Below are 21,442 nucleotides of genomic sequence, written 5' to 3'. Positions count from 1 at the left end.
GGTGACCCAGAAAGAGCAGAAATAGTTGCATTTTGTGGACAAGGAAAGACCAACCCTGTGTAAGACCCCCATACGTACGTCCTCCATCCCTTCGATGTGGGACTCAATCTCCTGCACGATGCGAGCGTTCCTCTCCACCTCCTCCGCACTCTTCATGCCCTTGTTGATCCTCTCAGCCACTTGCTTGATGTTGCGCTGGGCATCGATGAGGAAAGGGTGGTCGGGGTGGTCCTCTGGCGTGTGCTTCAGCAGGTCCTACCACGGGGACACGGCCGGGACATCACCACAGGCAAAGCCTGGGCATCAGCGATGCCGTGACACCCCCAAGCAGAAGCTCCCACCGCGCTGCTCTGGCTGCTGGGGATGGAAACCAGCCCCATGCGGGAAAGGTTTTGGAAAGAAACGAAGCCTTGAGCTTTGGCCACCACCAGCCTGGTCTTTGCCACCTCTAAAGAGGCCACCAGCTCCTGAGAGCGCATCATCACCTTGCACGGACGCTGGAGATTCATCCCTGGAAGTGCTGAAGGCCAGGTTGCATGGGGCTTTGGGCAACCGGGGCTAGTGGAGGGTGTCCCTGCCCATGGCAGGGAGGTTGGACGAGATGATGTTTGAAAGATCCCTTCCAACCCAAACCAGCCTGTGATTCTACAAAAGCGCATTCCCCACCAGCCTCAGTGCCAGGGAGAGTGACCCTGGCACGGGGAAACTGAGGCACGGAGGGGGTGGCAGTGCGACTGGTCCCAAAATGGTGCTGCAGCGTCCAACCTCCCAGCAGACAGGTAGAGGGGAAGGGGACTGCACACCTGTAGGGACATGCCGGGGGGGGGGACGGGACAGTGGGGTGACAGTCCTCAGGGTGACCAACCCCAGGAGGGCAGAGCCGCGCACATGCCTGGGGGCACCATCTTTGTGGCAAGGGATGGAAAAACGGGCCAGGAGAGACATGAGACCCTTAAAGCTCCTGTCACGTAGAGGTGAGGAGGAGCCGTGGTCTCACCCGCTCCTGGCACGGCACAGAGGCCCCCCTGCCCGCACCCACCTTCACCAGCAGCTCGTATCGCGGGATCCTCTGCACCGGCTTGATCATCAGGTCGGACAGAGCCTGCTTCTCCTTGTTCTCCCGCATGCTTTGCTGCAAAACACCGGTGGGGGACAAGGACAGCCTCGTTAGGTGGAACACAGCAGGGACCCAGCGTCCCACCACCTCAGGACCTGGAGTAACACCCATTTGGGGTTGGGGTGACTCCCTGTTACACCACCCGGAGTGACTCTGGTTCATCCCAACCTAGTCTCTTTGCAATACAACCAAGAAGAAGGGGGTTGGAAAAATCCCAGTCTGACCATAGGTCACCAGTTCACTCCCATTAACCCCACCCTGCCCCACCAGCAGCCTTGCAGGTGGCTCTGGACCTTGGCCCGTATCTACGGGGAGAGGAACCAGGACCCACCTCCAGGAACTTCATGAACGCCGGCCGGGCTTCCTTGGCGATCCTGACGGCATCCTTGGCGTTGAGGAAGTTATCAATGTAGGCAGAGTAGATGTTCACCAGCACATCCTTGGAGAACTGGGAAGGGAAAAGAATGGGGGGGAAAGGGGATAGGTCCAGCATGGACCTCCCGCGCACGCCTAGGAGAAGCTGCCCCAAGGGTTAATCCTGGCTCTGGGCTGGCGCGGGGAGGGTTTGCCTGCCGCCCGCCCCCCTCGATTTTTCAGCCCTGACATTTCTGCTCCCGAGGCAGAAACGCCAAGCTGCAGACCCAGCTGGTCGCCGCAACACCCTGCCGTTACGCTAAGCAGACGGCAGGCCTGGAGATCGTCTCCTGTTCTCCATCTCAGGCGTGTTTGGTCTGTCCTTTAATCACTCCCCTGCCTCCTGCTCCAAAACTTCTCCTGCTGGGGCCATGCCCGAGAGCGGGCACGCCTGGGTTCCCCGGGGGAAATCCACCCTGCGAGGACCTACTGACTGCACGAGGAGGTCGCCCACTTTCTGCTTCTCGTGCCAGTTCTGCACGCAGTCATGGATCTGCTCCAGGAACTGCTCGTGGTGCTCCAGCAGCTCGGGGATCTGGTCGAAGATCTCATCCACCAGCGATGGGTCACACAACAGCGAGTTCTCCGGTTGCTTCAGCGGCTTCATGTAACCCTGCGGGGAAGCAAAGGCCTCAGGGTCCCCACAGATTTCTTTTCCCACTCTGTCAATATGAACTTTTCAACCCCACTAAATACAGGGATTGGTCGCATCCTGCACCGGGCGGGGGGGCCCTCAGTGAACGTTGGGTTGTGGGGCCCATCAGAGAGACCAGACAGTGCCGGGTCCCAGCAGGTTTTGCACCCCAACTCCCCTGGGTCCCATCCCATCTGGTGCATCCCGCCGGCAGAGTGGGGAGCAGGGCAGGTCTGCACGAGCAAGCCCCAAGCACGGTGTCCTCTATCCCCCAGCCACGGCCTTGAGAGGCTCCAAACCTTTGCTGTCATGAGCCTTGGTCACCTCCATCCACTACAGAGCCTGACCCAGCTGGAGAATCACAGCAGCACAACCCTGTGATCCAAAAGCTGCTGGGTTCCCGGTGGGATTTAGGGTGTTTGGGACCAGGAGAGGCTGGAGTGAGTGGGGTGGATGCACCGGGTCAAGCCCTGGACCACCTCACCACCTCTCTTGGGCAATGGCCAATGAGCGATGCTCAGGGTCAGTAGGAAAAGTGGGACAAGAGCAGGTCCTCTGCAAGGCTGGGCGTGCAGCTCTGCTACAAATTCCCTTTCTTCTCCCCATGGGGCAGAGCTGCAGAGGGGAGCAGTGCCTGCGGGAATGGGAGAGGGTTTGCAAGGGATGCAGGATGAGGAAGGTCTTCTCAGGCCTTGCCTCCTCTTCAGCCCAAGCAGTATGGGGTGCTGATGTCCTTCAGGATGTTGGGAGGACCGTGGAGCTGAAGCGTGAGGACAGGACCCTCCTCAAGCTGCAGTGGACATGTCCATCCAAGCTGGAGATCCCCCAAGGATGAGGTTCATCAGGCTGATGGTGGATATCTCATGAAAACCCAAGTTAGAAGGGCCAAATCCCTCCTGAGGCTCATAACCTGCCTCATCTGCCCTACCGTGGCCAACACCTCCAGTGGGAGCTGGCCTGGGCTGTGCCATGCATCCCACCCACTATGAAATTGTGGGAACGAGGACCAGATGGGGAAGAAGAGCTTGGAGACAGCCCCTGCCTTGGCACACGAGGAGCACAGGCAGGGTTTGCCCATGCACCATCTGGCTTGGCTGGAAGATGATGCTCCAAGGTGGTCCCGGTACCTGGTAGCCACCGTGCTACATGCCACTGGGCCATATCACAGATCCAAGCACCTTGTCCCAGCTAAGACAGGGAGCTGGGGGCGTCTGAAGCCCTGTCAACCCCCCCAGAAAGCCAGGTCCCCCTGGTTGCACCGTGCCAGGATGCGTCCCACAGGCAAGAGCTCAGGCATTAATGCCCTGTGCCTCCCACCTGTGTCCAACCAGTCCCTCCAGTGGGGAACCGGTGAGCCCCAGCATGGCTGTCCTCTCTCCATCCAGCCTCCCGTCCCACCTCAGGAGGACACAGCCCATGGGACATTCTCTGTCCATGCTAAGACCAACAGAGACACTACCTGACCCCAAACCCTGTACAGATTCCCCCGAAACAAGCCTCAGAGCTAGGGTCCTCTCACCCCTCCAAGCCAACATCTGCACTAGGAGTAGCCTCAAAGGGTCCTTCCCTCCTGCAGCAACATCTGGCAGAGCACATCTGGGTCCACCATGGGGGCATCCTCGCAGGGGATTTATGGGGAAAGCTGGGTGTTGGGATGATGGGTGCCCCATGCCCTTATGGACATGCCCAGCAGATGTCCTACAGGCACCGCAGAGCTCTGATTTTTTGGTGTTTCCACCTGCAGCACTGTGGTTGGACAACCCACACCCACGTCAGCGTGACCTAGTCTCCAGGGCGTTGACCACCATTAACCTTCTGAAACACCTTCATTAACATCTGAAACGTGGGGTGGACTCTCCGGTCAGGCTGCTCCAAGGGGGTTGGAACCAGCTCAGTAAAAAAAGGACCGAGAAAAACCCTTGGCCCATGGCTGCAGGTGATGACGCTGAGCAGAAAATGGGGGGACATGGGAACAGGGGGTGTAAGAGGTCCTCCATCATGGGATGGCCATCAGCAACGGCCCAGGAGATGGGGTGCAACATAAGGAAGAGCTTTTGGGGAGCAAGCATGGGAAGGGGCGTGGGGACATGAAACCCACCAGGTGACAACCCACCAGGAACATTACGGGCGTGATCTGGGGGACAGATGTGACCCTCACATCCTGTTCTTGACACTATTGCCATGCTGCTCCACCTCCGCTCCTGCCGTCCCCAACATCCCCACTGCCACCCGTCCCCAATCCATCCCCACGCCGCATCAGTGCTGGTAGAGCACCCACGGCTGCGGGTCCGAGTTGGGGTCCCGAGGACGGTGACAAGCAAGGGACGGCCACGCCGTGGCATGGTTTGGGGCGCCACGTCCCCGGTCGTGCCGCGTTACCTGCATCAAGGTGCGCAAGGACTCCACGTAGGACTGCTCCGTGTCCAGCAGCGTCATGATGACGTGTTTCCTCATGTCCTGCCCGGGTGGAAAGAAAGACAAAATGAGTTTTGGGGTGACACGATGGAGGGGAGCTACGTGGCGGGTGTCAGCGCCGACGTGGGGGCTCGGCGGGGAGGCTGAACGCCGGAGGAGCCCGGCTGGCGTCCAGCTCCCCTCCGCTCCCTCTCCACCCCGATGGAGGAATCCGGGAGGATTAGGAAGTACATGACACCGAGCGCACAGAGACGCCTGGTTTCCTCCGCGGCCGCGTCAGGAGCCCGCCCTGGCTCTCACAGCCCTACATGGGTCGGTCCCGGCGCCCTCCGTCTCTCCGGCGGCTCCGCTCGGAGCGGTCCCGTAGGAATTCGCCTCCCGCCCGGCACCCTGGGCACCCCGGCGCTGGGCTGTGGTACCGCAGGAGGGGGATTAATGGGGTGGGGGGGGAGTACTGGGAGGTGGTGGGGTGGGGTGGTCTGCTAGTCTTGGGAAGCAGATGGGTTGGGGTCTTCTCAGTTGTGGGGCTCAGAGACCCCCCTCACATGCAGCACCCGGGGGGGACGCCCCTGCAGCTCAGCCTGGGGGTGAGATGCTGCAGAGTGCAGGGTGTGAGACATCCCAAAAGTTTTGGGTGCAGAGATGCTCCAGAGACCCTGCGTGCAATGACACCCCACAAGTTTTGGGTGCAGAGATGCTCCAAAAGCCCTGGGTGTGCGACACCCCAAAAGTTTTGGGTGCTGAGATGCTCCAGAGACCCTTGGAGCAGAGTCACCCCCAAATTTTTGGGTGCAGAAATACTCCAAAACTTTTGGGTGTGGAGATGTTCCAAGGGCCCTGAGAGCAGAGACACCCCAAAAGTTTTGGATGCAGAAACATTCCAGAGACACCCCAAAAGTTTTGTGTGCGGAGATGCTCCAGAGACCCTGGGTGCAGAGATACCCCAAAAATTTTGCCTGTGGAGATGATCCAAAGGTTCTGGGTGAGAGATAGCCCAAAAAATTTTGGCTGCAGAGATGTTCCAGAGACATAGATGCAGAGATACCCCAAAAACTTCACCTGTGGATATGCTCCAGACACCCTGGGTGCCAGTTACCCCAAAAGTTTTAGGTGCAGAAATGGTCCAAAGGGCCTTGGCTTCAGAGATACCCCAAAAGTTTTGGGTGCGGAGATGCTCCAAAGGGCCTGGGCATGAGACACACTAAATATTCTGGGTGCAGGGACAACCCAAAATCCCTGGGTGCTTGGACACCTCAAAGACCCTGGGTGCAGGGACACCCCAAAGTCCCTGGAGGCTTGGACATCCCAAGGCCATAGGTATAGAGATGCCCCAAAGACCCCAGGCATGGAGATGCTCCAGTGAACCTGGTCACAGAGACACTCAAAGTGTCCCATTGATGGAGACACCCCAAAGGCCATGGGTGCAGGGACACCCCGAATGCTGTCAGTGCACAGATACTCCAAAACCCCTGTGGACAAGGACCCTCCAAAGGTCCTGGGTGCTCGGACACCCCAACAGCCCTGGGTGTAGGGATGCCACCAACAGCCTTGGGCGCAGATATGTCCCACCTGGCCACCACGGCGTGTTGGGACCAGGTTCCCCAGACCTGCTGCTGCTACGGGGGTTGCTGGAGCCACCAAACCCCCATGTCCCCCATCTCTTCGTGGGATGAGCCTGTGTCCCGCGGCCACGCGGGGCTGTGTCCCTCCTACTGCTCCTGGCAGGGACACAAAGCTGCTCTGCAACCACAAAAGGAAGAATTAACCCAACCATCATCACCACGGATGGAGGCCACCACCTCCCCGCTGGTCCCCACAGAGCAATGGGGAGGGATCCTGGCCAGATCCTGCTCGGTGCTTGAGAACAGAGCCGTGCCTCAGTTTCCCCACTCGCCCACCAAGCCGATATCGGCCTTTTCTACCAGGCAAGGAGGAAACTGTCTAGAGCCAAATATTACGGTGACGGGTCAAAGCCCCCCCCCCGAGGAAATCTGCCCCCCCAAGAAATCTGTCCCCCCAAAACACGTTGAAGCCGAGGTCCTTGGGGACGCTGGCTGAGACCTCCTCTCTTCGTTACAGCCTGATGTTTATTAACACTCTCACCGTCGGATTAATTTGTCGTAATTATGGGCTGAAGGGCACCCACCGGAGGATGGGCTTTAGGGACCCCCTGCCCTGCCTCAGTTTCCCCAACCCTCGCACAGCCTGTACTCCCCCGCCTCGATACGATGCTCCCGGCATTTTCCAGAGCCGCCCCAGCTCCTGAAGCCAAGGGATGGAACGGTGAGCTGAACGGGCTCAGCACCGCACGCCGCACCACTGGCTGGGGTTTTGCAGTGGAGGGGAGATGCAGGATGAGGCCCGGGCGTTGGCAAGGGGATTTTTTTTCCACCGTTACAGCAGCGGCATTATCCCGACGGGGGGAAATTCCTGCTGGGATGAGCAGGAGCTGGGGGTAACGCACCACCCTGGCGAGGTGAAGCGGTACTGGGGCGCGGGCAGGATGTGTCCCACTGCAGCCCTTACCCCAGCAAAGCCTCTCCCCCGCAGGGCTGATGTTGTTTCGGTCTTTATCTGCTCTCCCTGGGGACCCCCTTGCCGCACCCCGGCTGCATCCTGCCCACCCCGAGATGCTCAGCACCCTCAGGATCAGCCCCTGCCGCAATGGGAATTGGGGCATTTCCCCACCAGCTGACACCTCTGTGGTGTAAATCGGCACTGGGGGGGTGGTGGCAGGGATGGCTCCAGCCCTCTCCGGGTGGGAGCATCCCCTCCTCCCCGCAATCCGGAGAACCCTGGGGGCGGCGGGCTGAGGATGAGGATGGAGGCGCCGTTGCCACGGCAATCGCGGTCCAGACCCCGCAGGTGCCAGGTTCTGCTGGGCGCACACGTGTCCAAACATGACGCATCCATGCACCCCCCCCATATCTCCCCCCCATCCCACCAGACACCCCCCCCGTGTCCCCCCCCATCCTCAGGACCCCCTGCCCCCCCCATCCCTTTCCGCATCACCTCGGTACCACCGCGACTGCCGCAACCCTTCTCCGGCAGCTCCTCGGCCGCCCCGCCGAGCCCGGAGGCGGCGAAGGCCGCGTCGATGCCGTCCCCGATGTCTCGCATGTCCTCCAGCGCGATGGTGAACTGCGCCAGAGTCCTCACCATCTGCAGCATGCGGGTCCCGGGGGTCGGTCCGTCCCACGCGGCCCAAGGAATAAAAAATTTTATATATATATATATATATCTATCTATCTATATATCTATCCCCCCCAGGTTCCCCCTTTAAAATAGCCGAAACGCTGCGCTGGGATGCAGCAAGGAGGGAAATAAAATAGAGGAGCTATTTATATCGATAGGGTTCTCTGTGTGTGTGTGTGTGTGTATATATATATATATATATAAAAAAAATAAAAAGCCCTCCCGCAGAGCGGCTGCAGGATGCGTGCGGCGGGCGTGCGCCTGCGTCCGTGGCGGCACGCGGGTCCCCGGCCCCGGGTGCTACCGAGGCACGGGCAGGCAAGAGCAATCGGAGACGGAGGCAGAGCCGTGCCCACACACACACACACACACGCGCGCGCGGATGCAGGCAGGGCCGGATCCTGCTGGGGGATGCTGCTGGGGAGGCTTTGCGCTTTGCCGGAGGAGGATGCTGTATGGGGGGGGTGATGCTTTCTTGGGGCATGTGATTTTTTTTTGGGGGGGGGGGGGTGCACAGATGATGCTGGGTTGGGGTGCTGAGCATCCTTGGGGTCTCCGTCCCCATCAACTGGGGGGGTTCCTGGGTACCCTGTCCCCCTCCCCGATGTTGCAGATAGGGAAACTGAGGCACGGAGCAAGCCTGTTCCTCCCTAAATCGTCACCTCAGCCCCCACATCTCTGCTTGCCGGGTGATGCACCCTGCCCGGATCCGCTTGTAACGCTCCCCTCCTGCTTCGTTAATTAAATCTAATTAGCCGCTCACCCCGTCTCCACAGCAACGGCGTGCAGCAGGGCTGTGTCCTCCCATTGCAGCCAGGAAATTTCCTCTCGGTAATGAGGCTGATGAGCATCCCACCCTCCCGGGATCCATCCTGGTCCCCTCCCAGCACCCTTCCCGGGGTGCATGGCAGAGAACAGCCAACTCAGTGCATATAACGAGCGGCGAGCTGGAGCAGCCTGAAGCACACCCCCTCACCGGGATGAGGGAGGATGGACCTGCAGCACCCGGTACGGGCGCAATGGGCGCGATGGGCGCAATGGGTGCCGGCGCTGCACCTGGTGCAGCTAATTGCATGAGGGGTAATGAGGCTGTTTGCAAGGCAGCGGCTCCTGCTACTCCTTCTGCACCACCACGGCCATCCCAGACCCATTTCTGCTGCAAGCCCAGATCTGTTTGGGTTGCAATCCTGGCTCCATCCGGGTGGCAATCCTGAGCTCTTCTGGGATCCGATCCCAGACCCATTTCTGCTGTAAGCCCAGCTCCATTTGATTGCAATCCCAGACCCACATGAGCTGCAACCTTGGGCCCATCTGGGTGGCAATCCCGGGCCCATCGGCGTTGCAATCCCGGGCCCATCGGCGTTGCAATCCCGGGCCCATCGGCGTTGCAATCCCAGCCCCATCCGCGTTGCAATCCCAGACCCATTTGAGCCGTGATCCCAAACCCATCTCAGTTGCAATCCTGGACCCATCTGCACCGCAATCCTGGGCTCTTCTGGGATCCCATCCCAGACCCGTTTCTGCTGTAACCCATTTTATTTGGGTCGCAATCCCAGACATTCCTGTTGCAATCCCAGACCCATCTGCCTTACAATCCCAGACCCGGCTGGTTTGCAGTCCTGGGTGCATTTGGGTTGCAACCCCAGACCCACCGGGGTTCCAGTCCTGGACCCAGCCGGGTTCCAGCCCCAGAGCTGACCGGGTTGCAGCCCTGGGCCCGTCTGGGCTGCCGTTTTGGATTCAGTTGGGTTGCAAGCCGGGGCCCGTCTGGTTTCCAGCCCCAGCCCCGTTTGGGTCGCAACCCCAGGCCCATCTGTGCCGCAGTCCCCAGACCCGTTTCTGTTGCAGTCCCGGGCCCATCTGAGTTGCAACCCTGAGCCCACCTGCACTGCAATTCTAGACCCATCTGGGGTGCAACCCCAGACCCATTTCTGCTGCAATCCCAGACTCATCTGGATTGCAAATTTGGGCCCATTTGGGCTGCAATTACGGGCCCGTCTGGGCTGGGCTGCAGTCCTGGGCCTGGCTGGGTTGCGATGGTGGGCTGCTCCGGGTTGCAACCCCAGACCCACTTGGTTTGCAATTCTGGGTCCGTTGTGTTGCAATCCTGGGCTCATTTGGGTTCCAATCCCTGATCCGTTTGGGGTGCAATCCCAAACCCATTCCTGTTGCAGTCCCCGATCCATCAGGGCTGCGACCCTGGGCCATCTGCATTGCAATCCCAGCCCATCTGGGTTGCAATACGGGGTCCGTCCGCATTGCAATCCTGGGTTGATCTGGTTGCAATCCCAAACCCATCTGGTTGCAATCCTGGACCCACCTGGGTTGTAGTTCTGGACCCATTTGGGCTGTAACTCCTGAGCCATCAGGGTTGCAACCCCAGACCCACTTGGTTTGCAATCCTGGGTCCGTGGGTGCTGCAGTCCTGGGCTCGTGTGGGCTGCAATCCCCGGTGCATCTGGGTTGCAATCCCAAACCCATTCCTGCTGCAATCCCAGCCCCATTCCCGCTGCAATCCCAAACCCATTCCTGCTGCAATCCCAGCCCCATTCCTGCTGCAATCCCAAATCCATTCCTGCTGCAACCCCAAACCCATTCCTGCTGCAATCCCAGCCCCATTCCTGCTGCAATCCCAAACCCATTCCTGCTGCAATCCCAAACCCGTTCCTATTGCAATCCCAAACCCGTTCCTGCTGCAATCCCAAACCCATTCCTGCTGCAATCCCAAACCCATTCCCGCTGCAATCCCAGCCCCATTCCCACTGCAACCCCAAACCCATTCCTGCTGCAATCCCAAACCCATTCCTGCTGCAATCCCAAACCCATTCCTATTGCAATCCCAAACCCATTCCTGCTGCAATCCCAAACCCATTCCTATTGCAATCCCAAACCCATTCCTGGTGCAATCCCAAACCCGTTCCTGCTGCAATCCCAAACCCGTTCCTGCTGCAATCCCAGCCCCATTCCTGCTGCAATCCCAAACCCATTCCTGCTGCAATCCCAAACCCATTCCTATTGCAATCCCAAACCCATTCCTGCTGCAATCCCAAACCCATTCCTGCCGCAATCCCAGCCCCATTCCCGCTGCAATCCCAATCCCATTCCTGCTGCAATCCCAAACCCATTCCTATTGCAATCCCAAACCCATTCCTGCTGCAAACCCAAACCCATTCCTGCTGCAATCCCAAACCCATTCCTATTGCAATCCCAAACCCATTCCTGCTGCAATCCCAAACCCATTCCTATTGCAATCCCAGCCCCATTCCTGCTGCAATCCCAAACCCATTCCTATTGCAATCCCAAACCCATTCCTGCTGCAATCCCAAACCCGTTCCTGCTGCAATCCCAAACCCATTCCTATTGCAATCCCAAACCCATTCCTGGTGCAATCCCAAACCCGTTCCTGCTGCAATCCCAAACCCGTTCCTGCTGCAATCCCAGCCCCATTCCTGCTGCAATCCCAAACCCATTCCTGCTGCAATCCCAAACCCATTCCTATTGCAATCCCAAACCCATTCCTGCTGCAATCCCAAACCCATTCCTGCCGCAATCCCAGCCCCATTCCCGCTGCAATCCCAATCCCATTCCTGCTGCAATCCCAAACCCATTCCTATTGCAATCCCAAACCCATTCCTGCTGCAAACCCAAACCCATTCCTGCTGCAATCCCAAACCCATTCCTATTGCAATCCCAAACCCATTCCTGCTGCAATCCCAAACCCATTCCTATTGCAATCCCAGCCCCATTCCTGCTGCAATCCCAAACCCATTCCTATTGCAATCCCAAACCCATTCCTGCTGCAATCCCAAACCCGTTCCTGCTGCAATCCCAAACCCATTCCTATTGCAATCCCAAACCCATTCCTGGTGCAATCCCAAACCCGTTCCTGCTGCAATCCCAAACCCGTTCCTGCTGCAATCCCAGCCCCATTCCTGCTGCAATCCCAAACCCATTCCTGCTGCAATCCCAAACCCATTCCTATTGCAATCCCAAACCCATTCCTGCTGCAATCCCAAACCCATTCCTGCCGCAATCCCAGCCCCATTCCCGCTGCAATCCCAATCCCATTCCTGCTGCAATCCCAAACCCATTCCTATTGCAATCCCAAACCCATTCCTGCTGCAATCCCAAACCCATTCCTGCTGCAATCCCAAACCCATTCCTATTGCAATCCCAAACCCATTCCTGCTGCAATCCCAAACCCATTCCTATTGCAATCCCAGCCCCATTCCTGCTGCAATCCCAAACCCATTCCTATTGCAATCCCAAACCCATTCCTGCTGCAATCCCAAACCCGTTCCTGCTGCAATCCCAAACCCATTCCTATTGCAATCCCAGCCCCATTCCCGCTGCAATCCCAAACCCATTCCTATTGCAATCCCAAACCCATTCCCGCTGCAATCCCAAACCCATTCCTGCTGCAATCCCAGCCCCATCAAGGCTGCAACCCTGGGTCCCTCTGCGTCGCAACCCCCGATCCATCTGGTTTGCACGTCCAAACCCATTCCTCTTGCAATCCCTGCCTCATTTAAATTGCAACCCCAACCCCAGCTGGCCTGCGACGCCGTGACGCTGCGACGCCGTGACGCTGCGACGGTGACCCGGCCGCTCCGCCTGCAGCAACGCCCTCGAGCCCTCCCACGGGATCGCTTGTCCCTGGGGTGAGCAGGGGGGATCCCTCCATCCCTCCATCTGCAGGGGGTCCTTCCCACACCCCCACTCCCCCACCACCTCCCTCGAGTCAATCCCTTCCTTTAACGGTGCGAGTAGATTCTCCAGTGTCTACTATTACGGTTGAGCTTTCTGCTGATGGGTTTAAAATCCTCTCTCAAACCCACCCAACCTCTTTGGATGTTAGCAGGGAGGAAGGATGGATGGAGAAGGGTTAAGCCCATTCCTGCCCGGACCAGGGAAGGAGCCAGACTGGATCCCGCTGTGCATCGAGGGGCCCAACGGAGGTTATCTCGCTGTCACCCAGGAAAGAAAAAGCCGGAGCGATGCCGGCCGTCTCCACCGGCCGCCGAGCCCGGACCCCCCTGCACGCGGCCCGCAGCCCACAGGAAATTCCTGGGAGTGTTTGGCCACTCCAACAGCGCTGCCTATTTTTAGGGCCGTCTAAAATATGAGCCGGTTATTTTTAGCAGCGCGGCTCTTTGTAAACACCTTTAGATTTCCTTTCGGACAATCCTTTTTTTTTTTTTTTCTTTTTTTTTTTTCCGTCAACCCGGGTGTTTCCTTCCCCAAAAACCCCAAACCCTCCCAGGGAAAAGCATCCTGATCCCTTGGGATGGAGCCAAGGGATTCATTCCCCATCCCAAAGGCTTGTGCCAGCGTCGCGAGGATGCTCCCGAAAACCCAAGGATGGAGCGGAACTGGAACAGGAGATTTGGGGGGGGCGATTCAGCAGGACCCCAAATCCAGCATGGGGGGCTTGGAGAGGGGGTTTCCTCCCAGTTTTTCCCTCTGGCATTGGAAATACAACCCAACCCTGCTTAGCCTCCCGAAGAAGGACGGGAGCTCTATTTGCTTTTTAAATAAGCCTCTGGGTGCAAATTCATCATTTTGCTTTTCCCCGCCCGGGCGTAGTGATGCAGGAGGAGCTTGAGCATCCCCGGGGATTTTAAAGCACCTGAAAATATTAAATAAAGGACCTGGCAAATCATGTCCTGCCTCCACCCCCTGCAAACAAAGAGGCATCGATGGAGGGAAGTCCTAAAACCTTCATTTTCTTAAAGAAAAATGGGGGTTTAGGGGAAAGGGAGAGCAGGGATTTACATCCTTGAGGAATCCCAGCCATCACGGCAACCTCTGGCCCTTGAGCCCAGGCTGAGACCATGCACACATCAGCACACGTAATGACACCACTTGCAGCCACTTTGAGGATTCTCCCCCCCTTCCCCAAATCCCACTGCCGGTGGGAACTGGGTCACTGAAGCCGGGAACGTGCAGGAGAGTGTCGCACACGCTGTCACCACCTGGCTGGGATGCTAAAATCACATCCCACGGGAGGGGGAAACTCCATATCCCCAGAGACGCCGTTTCACCCCAAAATTCCCTTCCCGGAGCCGCAACACACAGTGTTTCTCTGAGGTCAGTAGTGTAACGAGTTGTGCCAGGGCTCAGCCATACCCTGGGTAAGCTATAGTGGGGATTTTTACCCTGAGACCCAGCTTTGGGGTAAAAAAATACAGCTTTAGGAAAAATATGGAGCATTTCAGACTGTTTTGGGAGCTGGATTTGCCGCTCGGGGCGTTCCCAGCTCATCCTTCCCACAGCTGCCGAAGGAGGAGCTAGCCCTGCTTCGAGCAAAATTATTCCCACCCCTTCAAAATGTGCCAAAATTTTAAGAATAAATAAATACAAGTTGTTTTTCCCCAGTTACGGCTTGTTCCTGCCGCCGGCTCCCAATGCTGCACACCGCTGGGGGCGTGGGGGGGTGGGGATTCTCTAGGGTCTCATAGTAGGGTTGTGCTAGGAGCAGCCTGAATCTCAGCACCTCCTTGAGACCCTTATTCCCAGTTTGGAAGATACTGGGGGGAAATGGGATTTCTGCACCTTTTCTCTCCCTGGATGCTTCTTCCTAGGGCAGATCCCACTAGAGGGAGCTGGGATATAGTGGGAGCTACTGGCCCATGGCAACACTCCCCTGCCCCAGGGAGCCCACAGTGCGTGGCGAACTCCGAAGCTTCACAATTTTAACGCACCCTTGGCTTTATTTCTACCAAAACCCCAGAAAAAAAAGGCTTGGCAACAAAACTAGACCCGCTTCCATCCATCCCAATGCGATGAGCAAACACCTCTGCAGCAAACAGTGTCACCCCAACACATAAAACTTGCTCGCGCAGCCAGAAAAGCCCCTGGCTGGCACCATCATCCAAAATAGGATGATGCTGTTACATCCAATTCCATATTTCCTCAATTGCTCGCTTTCTGGCAGGAAAATTTCTTGGAAAAAATCACTTTATCCCCTTTCGGGATGATTTTAAGCAGGATGTGCTTGTGTACTAGTCACCACTATCCATGAATACCAGTCATCTCCACCCCTGGTACCAGCCACCTCCATCCCTAGGCACCAGTTACTGCCATCTCTGGGTACCACTCACTCATCCCTGGGTACCAGCCACCTCCATCCCTGGGTACCAGCCACCTCCATCCCTGGTACCAGTCACCCATCCCTGGGTACCAGCCGCCTCCATCCCTGGTACCAGTCACCCATCCCTGGGTACCAGCCACCTCCATCCCTGGTACGAGTCACCTCCATCCCTGAGTATCAGTTGTCTCCTCTGCTGATACCAGTCACTGCCATCCCTGGTATCAGCCACTGCCATCCCTGGGTACCAGTCACCCATCCCTGGTACCAGTCACGCATCCCTGGGTACCAGTCACCTCCATCCCTGGGTACCAGCCACCTCCATCCCTGGGTACCAGCCACTTCCATCCCTGGGTACCAGCCAACTCCATCCCTGGTACCAGTCACCTCCATCCCTGGGTACCAGCCACCTCCATCCCTGGGTACCAGTCACGCATCCCTGGGTACCAGTCACCTCCATCCCTGGGTACCAGCCACCTCCATCCCTGGTACCAGCCACCTCCATCCCTGGTACCAGCCACTGCCATCCCTGGGTACCAGCCACCTCCATCCCTGGTACCAGCCACTGCCATCCCTGGGTACCAGCCACTTCCATCCCTGGGTACCAGTCACGCATCCCTGGGTACCAGTCACCTCCATCCCTGGGTACCAGTCACCTCCATCCCTGGGTACCAGCCACCTCCATCCCTGGGTACCAGCCACCTCCATCCCTGGTACCAGTCACCTCCATCCCTGGTACCAGTCACCTCCATCCCTGGGTACCAGTCACCTCCATCCCTGGTACCAGTCACCTCCATCCCTGGGTACCAGTCACCTCCATCCCTGGGTACCAGTCACCTCCATCCCTGGTACCAGTCACCTCCATCCCTGGGTACCAGTCACCTCCATCCCTGGTACCAGTCACCTCCATCCCTGGTACCAGTCACCTCCATCCCTGGGTACCAGTCACCTCCATCCCTGGGTACCAGTCACCTCCATCCCTGGTACCAGTCACCTCCATCCCTGGGTACCAGTCACCTCCATCCCTGGGTACCAGTCACCCATCCCTGGGTACCAGCCACCTCCATCCCTCCATCCCCACGTCCTGCAGAAACCACCAGCCACATCCCAGGGGAACGCGAGGACCTGTGCCACAGAAGAGGGGCCGTGCCCGTGCCAGGCTGACGCCGCACAGCATCACGTCCGGGGCTGCATCCCCTCCCCGCCCAGCCGCTTGCTGTTCTCCCACGGGTAAGAAAAGTCCGAGCCACTTTCCGAAGTGTAACTTCTTGAAAGGAAATAGGAGCATAAATCAGCAGCTCTGATTCAGCTCCACTTTGGTTACTAATAATACTCCCGTGTTTATTCGCAGCCCTGGGGCTGGAGATGTTTGCTTTTCCCTCGGTCGTGGTTTTTCCCAGGCTCCCAGCTCGCAGAGGAGCCTTGATTTGTTCAGGGATGCTCCCATGGAGAGACCCGGCAGCACAACCGCCTCCAGGACAGGGAGAGGAGGAGGAGGAGGAGGAGGAGGAGGAGGGCTTCAGCCCCAAACGGATGAGCCGAGAATTCAGTTGTTTTCCCTTCTTTGACTTCTCGGCTGCGGTGATTCATCCCGGGAGGACACGGCCCGGCTGTAATTCTGCTTTTTAAGTGTGAGAAAAAGCCAGGAGTAAAAAATAAAGGAGTCGGAACAACTTTTTCAGGGCAGGGTGGAAAGATGCTGGGCATCCCGGTGCCGTTCCGGTGAGCGGCAGCGCTGGGAGTGGTGCCGGTGGGATGGGGAGCGGGGAGATGGTGGGAGGCTCATTTCCCGAAGCAACAGCAGTTCATCCTCTAAATCTGTCGCGGGGATTTTCCCATGGGATTTTCACTTAAAATCAGGGTTTACATCGCTGGTGCCGGGATGCGAGGGGCCTCCCCCCCCCCAAAATACGAGGCTCACGGTCATTCTGGCGCATCTCAGGGCATCCTCCCTCCTCTGCTGCCCACAGCAGGCTGCCAGCACCCCATGGGTGCCCCTTCCCCGTGCTCCCCTCCCTGCCGATCCACGATGCTCACCCCAATTTACTCCCCACCCCACGCTACCATCCCTGCGCGGGCGCATTTGCAGAGCCCTTGCAAAACTCGTGTCGCCGTGGTCCAGGGCGCGGCGGGGGGCTTGCCGGCCCCTCAGCCTTTCCTGAGCCCTAGAGCAGCTTTCACCAAATATGGAAGGTTTTTTTTGCCTCCGGTTTTCGGCACGCAGGCCGCGGCCCAAGAGCGCAGCTTTCCAGATGCTGAGGTCAGCTGCGCTTTCCTCCCCCCCCCCCTCCCACCGCCTCCTTCTCCGCCGTCTCCTGGCACGCTCGGCCCTGCACCCACCGGGCAGGGGGCACCGGCACCCCCCGACTCGCCGGCATCCCTGGATCCCCCACCAGCATCCACTGCTGCCTGCACAAGGTGCACCCCGTGTCCCGCAGCACCCCAAAAGCAATAGCTACTGGGGGAGAAGGAAGCCAGGGAGGAGAAGGGTACCCATGGTGGCACCCCTTGGCATCACTGCTGGGTGCTGGTCCTGTACGTGTGTGGGTAGGAGGTGCCCTGGGTGCATGGTGGCCTGGGGCGTGGATCCAGGCAAGGGGGGGTCCAAGCAAACTTGGAGTAGCCAGGAGGGAGCCAGCTTGGCACCCAGGAGCTGATGGGCACCCAGGAGCTGATGGGCACCAGGAACCAATGGGCACCTGAGAACCAAAGGGCATCCAAGAACTGATGGGCACCCAAGAGCCAAAGGGCACCCAAGAGCCAAAGGGCACCCAAGAGCTGATGGGCACCCAGCAACTGTGGGGCATCAGGAGCTGATGGTATCCAGGAGCCGATGGGCAGCAGGAGCCAATGGGCATCAGGAGCTGATGGACACCCAGCAGCCAATGGGCACCAGGAACCAATGGGCACCCAAGAGCCAAAAGGCATCCAGGAGTCTGTGGGCACCCAGAAGCCAATGGGCATCCCATGGGCACCCTGGAGTGACAGATGCCCAGAATCCAATAGGTACCAGGAGACCATGGGCACCCATGAATCAACAAGCACAAAGGAGCTGATGGACACTTAGGAGACAAAAGACACCCAGGAGCTTATAGGCATCCAGAGTCCATGGGCACCCAAGAACTGATGGATGGCCAGCATCCAACACATACCCAGGAGTCCATGGACATCCACAAATCCACACACAACTGGGAGCTGACAGACACCCAGGAGCTGACAGGCACCCAGGAACCAACCGGTACCAGGAGTCCATGGGTACCCAGAAGCCAATAGGCACCCAGAATGCATGGGGATGCAGAAGTTGATGGATTCCCAGGATGCAACAGGTACCAGGAGTCCATGGACACCCACAAATTCACAAGCAACCACAAGATGACAGGCACCCATGAGCTGATGGGCACCCAGGAGCTAACAGGTACCAGGAATCCATGGGTACCCACAAATCCACAAGCATCCAGGAGTTGATGGACACTCGGGAGCTGATGGGTACCCCGGAGATGATGGGCACCCAGGACCTGATGGATGGATAGGATCCAAGAGGTACCAGGAGTCCATGGGCACCCAGAAATGCACAAGCATCCAGGAGCTGACGGGCACCCAGGAGCTGATGGGCACCCAGGATCCAACAGGTGCCCAGGAGTCCATGGGCACTCAGAAGATGATGGACATACAGGAGCCAGGAGCCCTGAACAGCCCGTGCCGTGCCTCTGCCCCAGCCCTTCTCATGCCCCCCCATGGATCCATGCCCTTGGCAGCAGCCTGGGTGCAACCACCAGGAGAAGACCTCCTTTGTGCCCACACCGACCTCCATCCCCAGCATCACCCATGCCTCACAGACACCCAGCCCCACAGCACCCCATGCTCGGTGGGTCCCCTCACCCAGCACAGCTGTAACCGGGGTGGCAGGGAGCCAGTGGGGGAGGGGGGGCACAGACATCGCCAGGAACGCCCACATCCCACGTCACATCACAGCGAGGCGAGAGGTGACGCCTTCCCTGCCATGTCATTGTCACAGCAGCACCCCGGGGAGGGGGGGAGCGAAAAAAGGGTGTTTCGGCATCTACTGACCTGCTCTGGGTTCGGATGACCAAGGGACGAGTCCCCTCTCCGCTTACTGAGGCTCTGAGCCATCTACATCCCATCTCACCAGGGTTTTGGGCAACCAGAAAAAAGAAAAAAAGGACCAAAAGTGATCCCCTACTGCTATCGACGGCGTTTCTGCTGAGGGGTCAGGATGAAACCCTTCCAAAAAAAAAAAAGCAAGAAGAAGGATGCCAAATCAGGGCAGGCCGACGAGTCTGCTGCTACTCCAGCTAAAAAAAGCAGGAAACCATATCCTGGGCTTGGAGATGCCAATCTTCCCATGCAAACAACTCCCTTCTTGTTTTTTTTGGAGAGTACTGTAGGGCTCAGGAATGGGCAGTCACAAATAGCAACTCCACGGCACTGCCAAGGAAACCTTCTCCAGCCCCAGGAATCATGTGGGGATGCCGAGGTCCCCACGTTGGGATGGTGGCTCCTCTGGAGGGGACCTGGTGGTGGCCATCCCCCTGTTGCAATGGTGGCTTCTCCAGAGAGGACCTGGTGGCCATCCCCATGTTGGTATAGTGACCCCTCCAGAGGGGACTTGGTGGTGGCGATCCCCATGTCAGGATGGTGGCTTGTCCAGAGTGGACATCGTGGTGGCTGTCCTCACATCGGGATGGTGACTTCTCCAGGGGAGACCTGGTGGTGGCTTTCCCCTCATTGGGATGGTGATTCCTCCAGGAGGGACCTGGTCATGGCTGTCCCCCTATCAGGATGGGATGTGGTGGTGGCCATCCTCATGTTGGGATGGTGGCTCCTCCAGAGGAAACCTGGTGGACACCACCACAGATGTCCTTTCGCCAGCACATCCATGCAGATATGGCCTAGTGGGGTTTGTTGGTGTCTTGGATGTCACTGGTGGAGTGGAAGGCGGTGGTGGCCATCCCCTGCTTCCTAAAACGGGACATGCCCAGGGGCTCTGGGACGTTGTAGGACATGGGGATCACACAACACGTTCCTGCCATCAACCCCTCCATCCCTCAAATTAAAGGAATTTGACTTAAAATAATTTATATAAGGCACAGGGGGACACACAACTTGGAGACAACCCCCATCTGCAACCAGGAACAGCGGTCATGGAGCAACTGGTACCAGTGCGGGCAGGGACTGGGCAGGCTGGGACCAGCACCCCGTCCCCCGGAAGCCGAGCAGCTCCAATGGGAGTTTGTACAAAGAGCAAGTTACTGGAATATTTTTACCCAGATGCTGATTTTTGTTCTCCCTCCCATTGGCTGGGCCGCAGTTCCCAAAGACCCAAAAGCAAACACGCTATTTTTAGAGAAGAGTTCATTTACTGGAGCCATTCCCTTTGAAATTCCTCACCCATCCTCTCCATGGAAACCGAGGGAGCCCGGAGAAACAGCCCCACCGGGACCAACCATCAGAGCTTTAAAAAGAGCCACGTTGAGGGAGAGGGGGTGGAAGTGGCTGATTTTTCTCCTCTGGACACATCCTGGCCTGGAAACACCATGGTGGAAATCACAATGTATTTGGTTTAGTGGGTTCTGTCTGTGCAAGCTGGGCTTGATGTCTTCAAGAGGAGATGTCCTGGAAGATGGACCATGCCTGCTCTGAAAATCATGCCTGTATGGCTAGTGGGGCCTCTTGTTTTGGATGGGTGGTGGGGATGGGTGATGGAGATAGGTGGAAGGGGATGGCTGGATGGAGATGAATGGAGATGGGATTTGATGGATAGCTGGATAGGTGGAGATAGGTGGATGGATGAGTGGATGGAGATGGATGGGTGGAGATGGATGGGTGGAGATGGATGGAGATGGGTGGATGGAGATGGATGGATGGGTGGTCAGAGATGGGTGGACAGAGATGTATATATGGATGGAGCTAGGTGGATGGAGCTAGGTGGAGATGGATGGATAGAGATGGATGAATGGATGGATCGATGGGTGGATGGAGACGGATGGGTGGGGACGGATGGAGATAGGTGGATGAAAATGGATGGAGATGCGTGGTTGGAGATGGGTAGATAGAGATGTATATAATGATGGAGCTGGATGGATGGAGATAGGTGGAGATGGATGGATGGATGGATGGATGGATGGATGGATGGATGGAGATGGGTGGCTAGAGATGTGAGGAAGGAAGGAAGGAAGGAAGGAAGGAAGGAAGGAAGGAAGGAAGGAAGGAAGGAAGGAAGGATCTTCCCCCGCGTTTGAGGGGAAAGCCCTGGGAGAAGGGGAAGAAACTCTGCACAGATCTAACGCCAGTGCTGCCCCGCTGCATCCTCCCTTCATGTGACGGCATCACTTTCTCCACCCTGAATTTAGGACAAGACCCTGCTGCAGCTCCGAAGCTGTGGGAACTGCCCCATGGGGACCTGCCTGCACCAGATGGGTGTTGGAGCTCAGCAACAAAGTGACAACAAGTGGAGACCCCGGAACGTCACCTCTCTGGTCCCTCCCATCACACAGGGATCAGCATCCATGGGAAACCTCCCGCTTCACAAATATCCCTGGGAAAGGCTCTAAATCCC

The 21,442-nt window shown here is 57.8% G+C and overlaps 1 protein-coding gene across 1 annotated transcript in view; it reads right to left on the bottom strand.

Annotated features, from left to right (window-relative positions):
- Positions 1–21,442, bottom strand: part of ARHGEF17 (Rho guanine nucleotide exchange factor 17) — a 37,979-nt gene that overhangs the window by 7,408 nt on the left and 9,129 nt on the right. Inside the window, exons 2-6 of the mRNA XM_054809230.1 lie at positions 4,545–4,622; positions 1,962–2,144; positions 1,449–1,565; positions 1,040–1,132; positions 79–255 (exon numbers count right to left, since the gene is read on the bottom strand). Coding sequence (XP_054665205.1) covers positions 79–255; positions 1,040–1,132; positions 1,449–1,565; positions 1,962–2,144; positions 4,545–4,622 — 648 coding nt within the window. The remainder of the gene's footprint in view (positions 1–78; positions 256–1,039; positions 1,133–1,448; positions 1,566–1,961; positions 2,145–4,544; positions 4,623–21,442) is intronic.

This window comes from Grus americana, chromosome 1, assembly GCF_028858705.1.
Source record: "Grus americana isolate bGruAme1 chromosome 1, bGruAme1.mat, whole genome shotgun sequence".
NCBI lineage: Eukaryota > Metazoa > Chordata > Aves > Gruiformes > Gruidae > Grus > Grus americana.
This window is presented reverse-complemented; position numbering and strand designations above follow the sequence as displayed.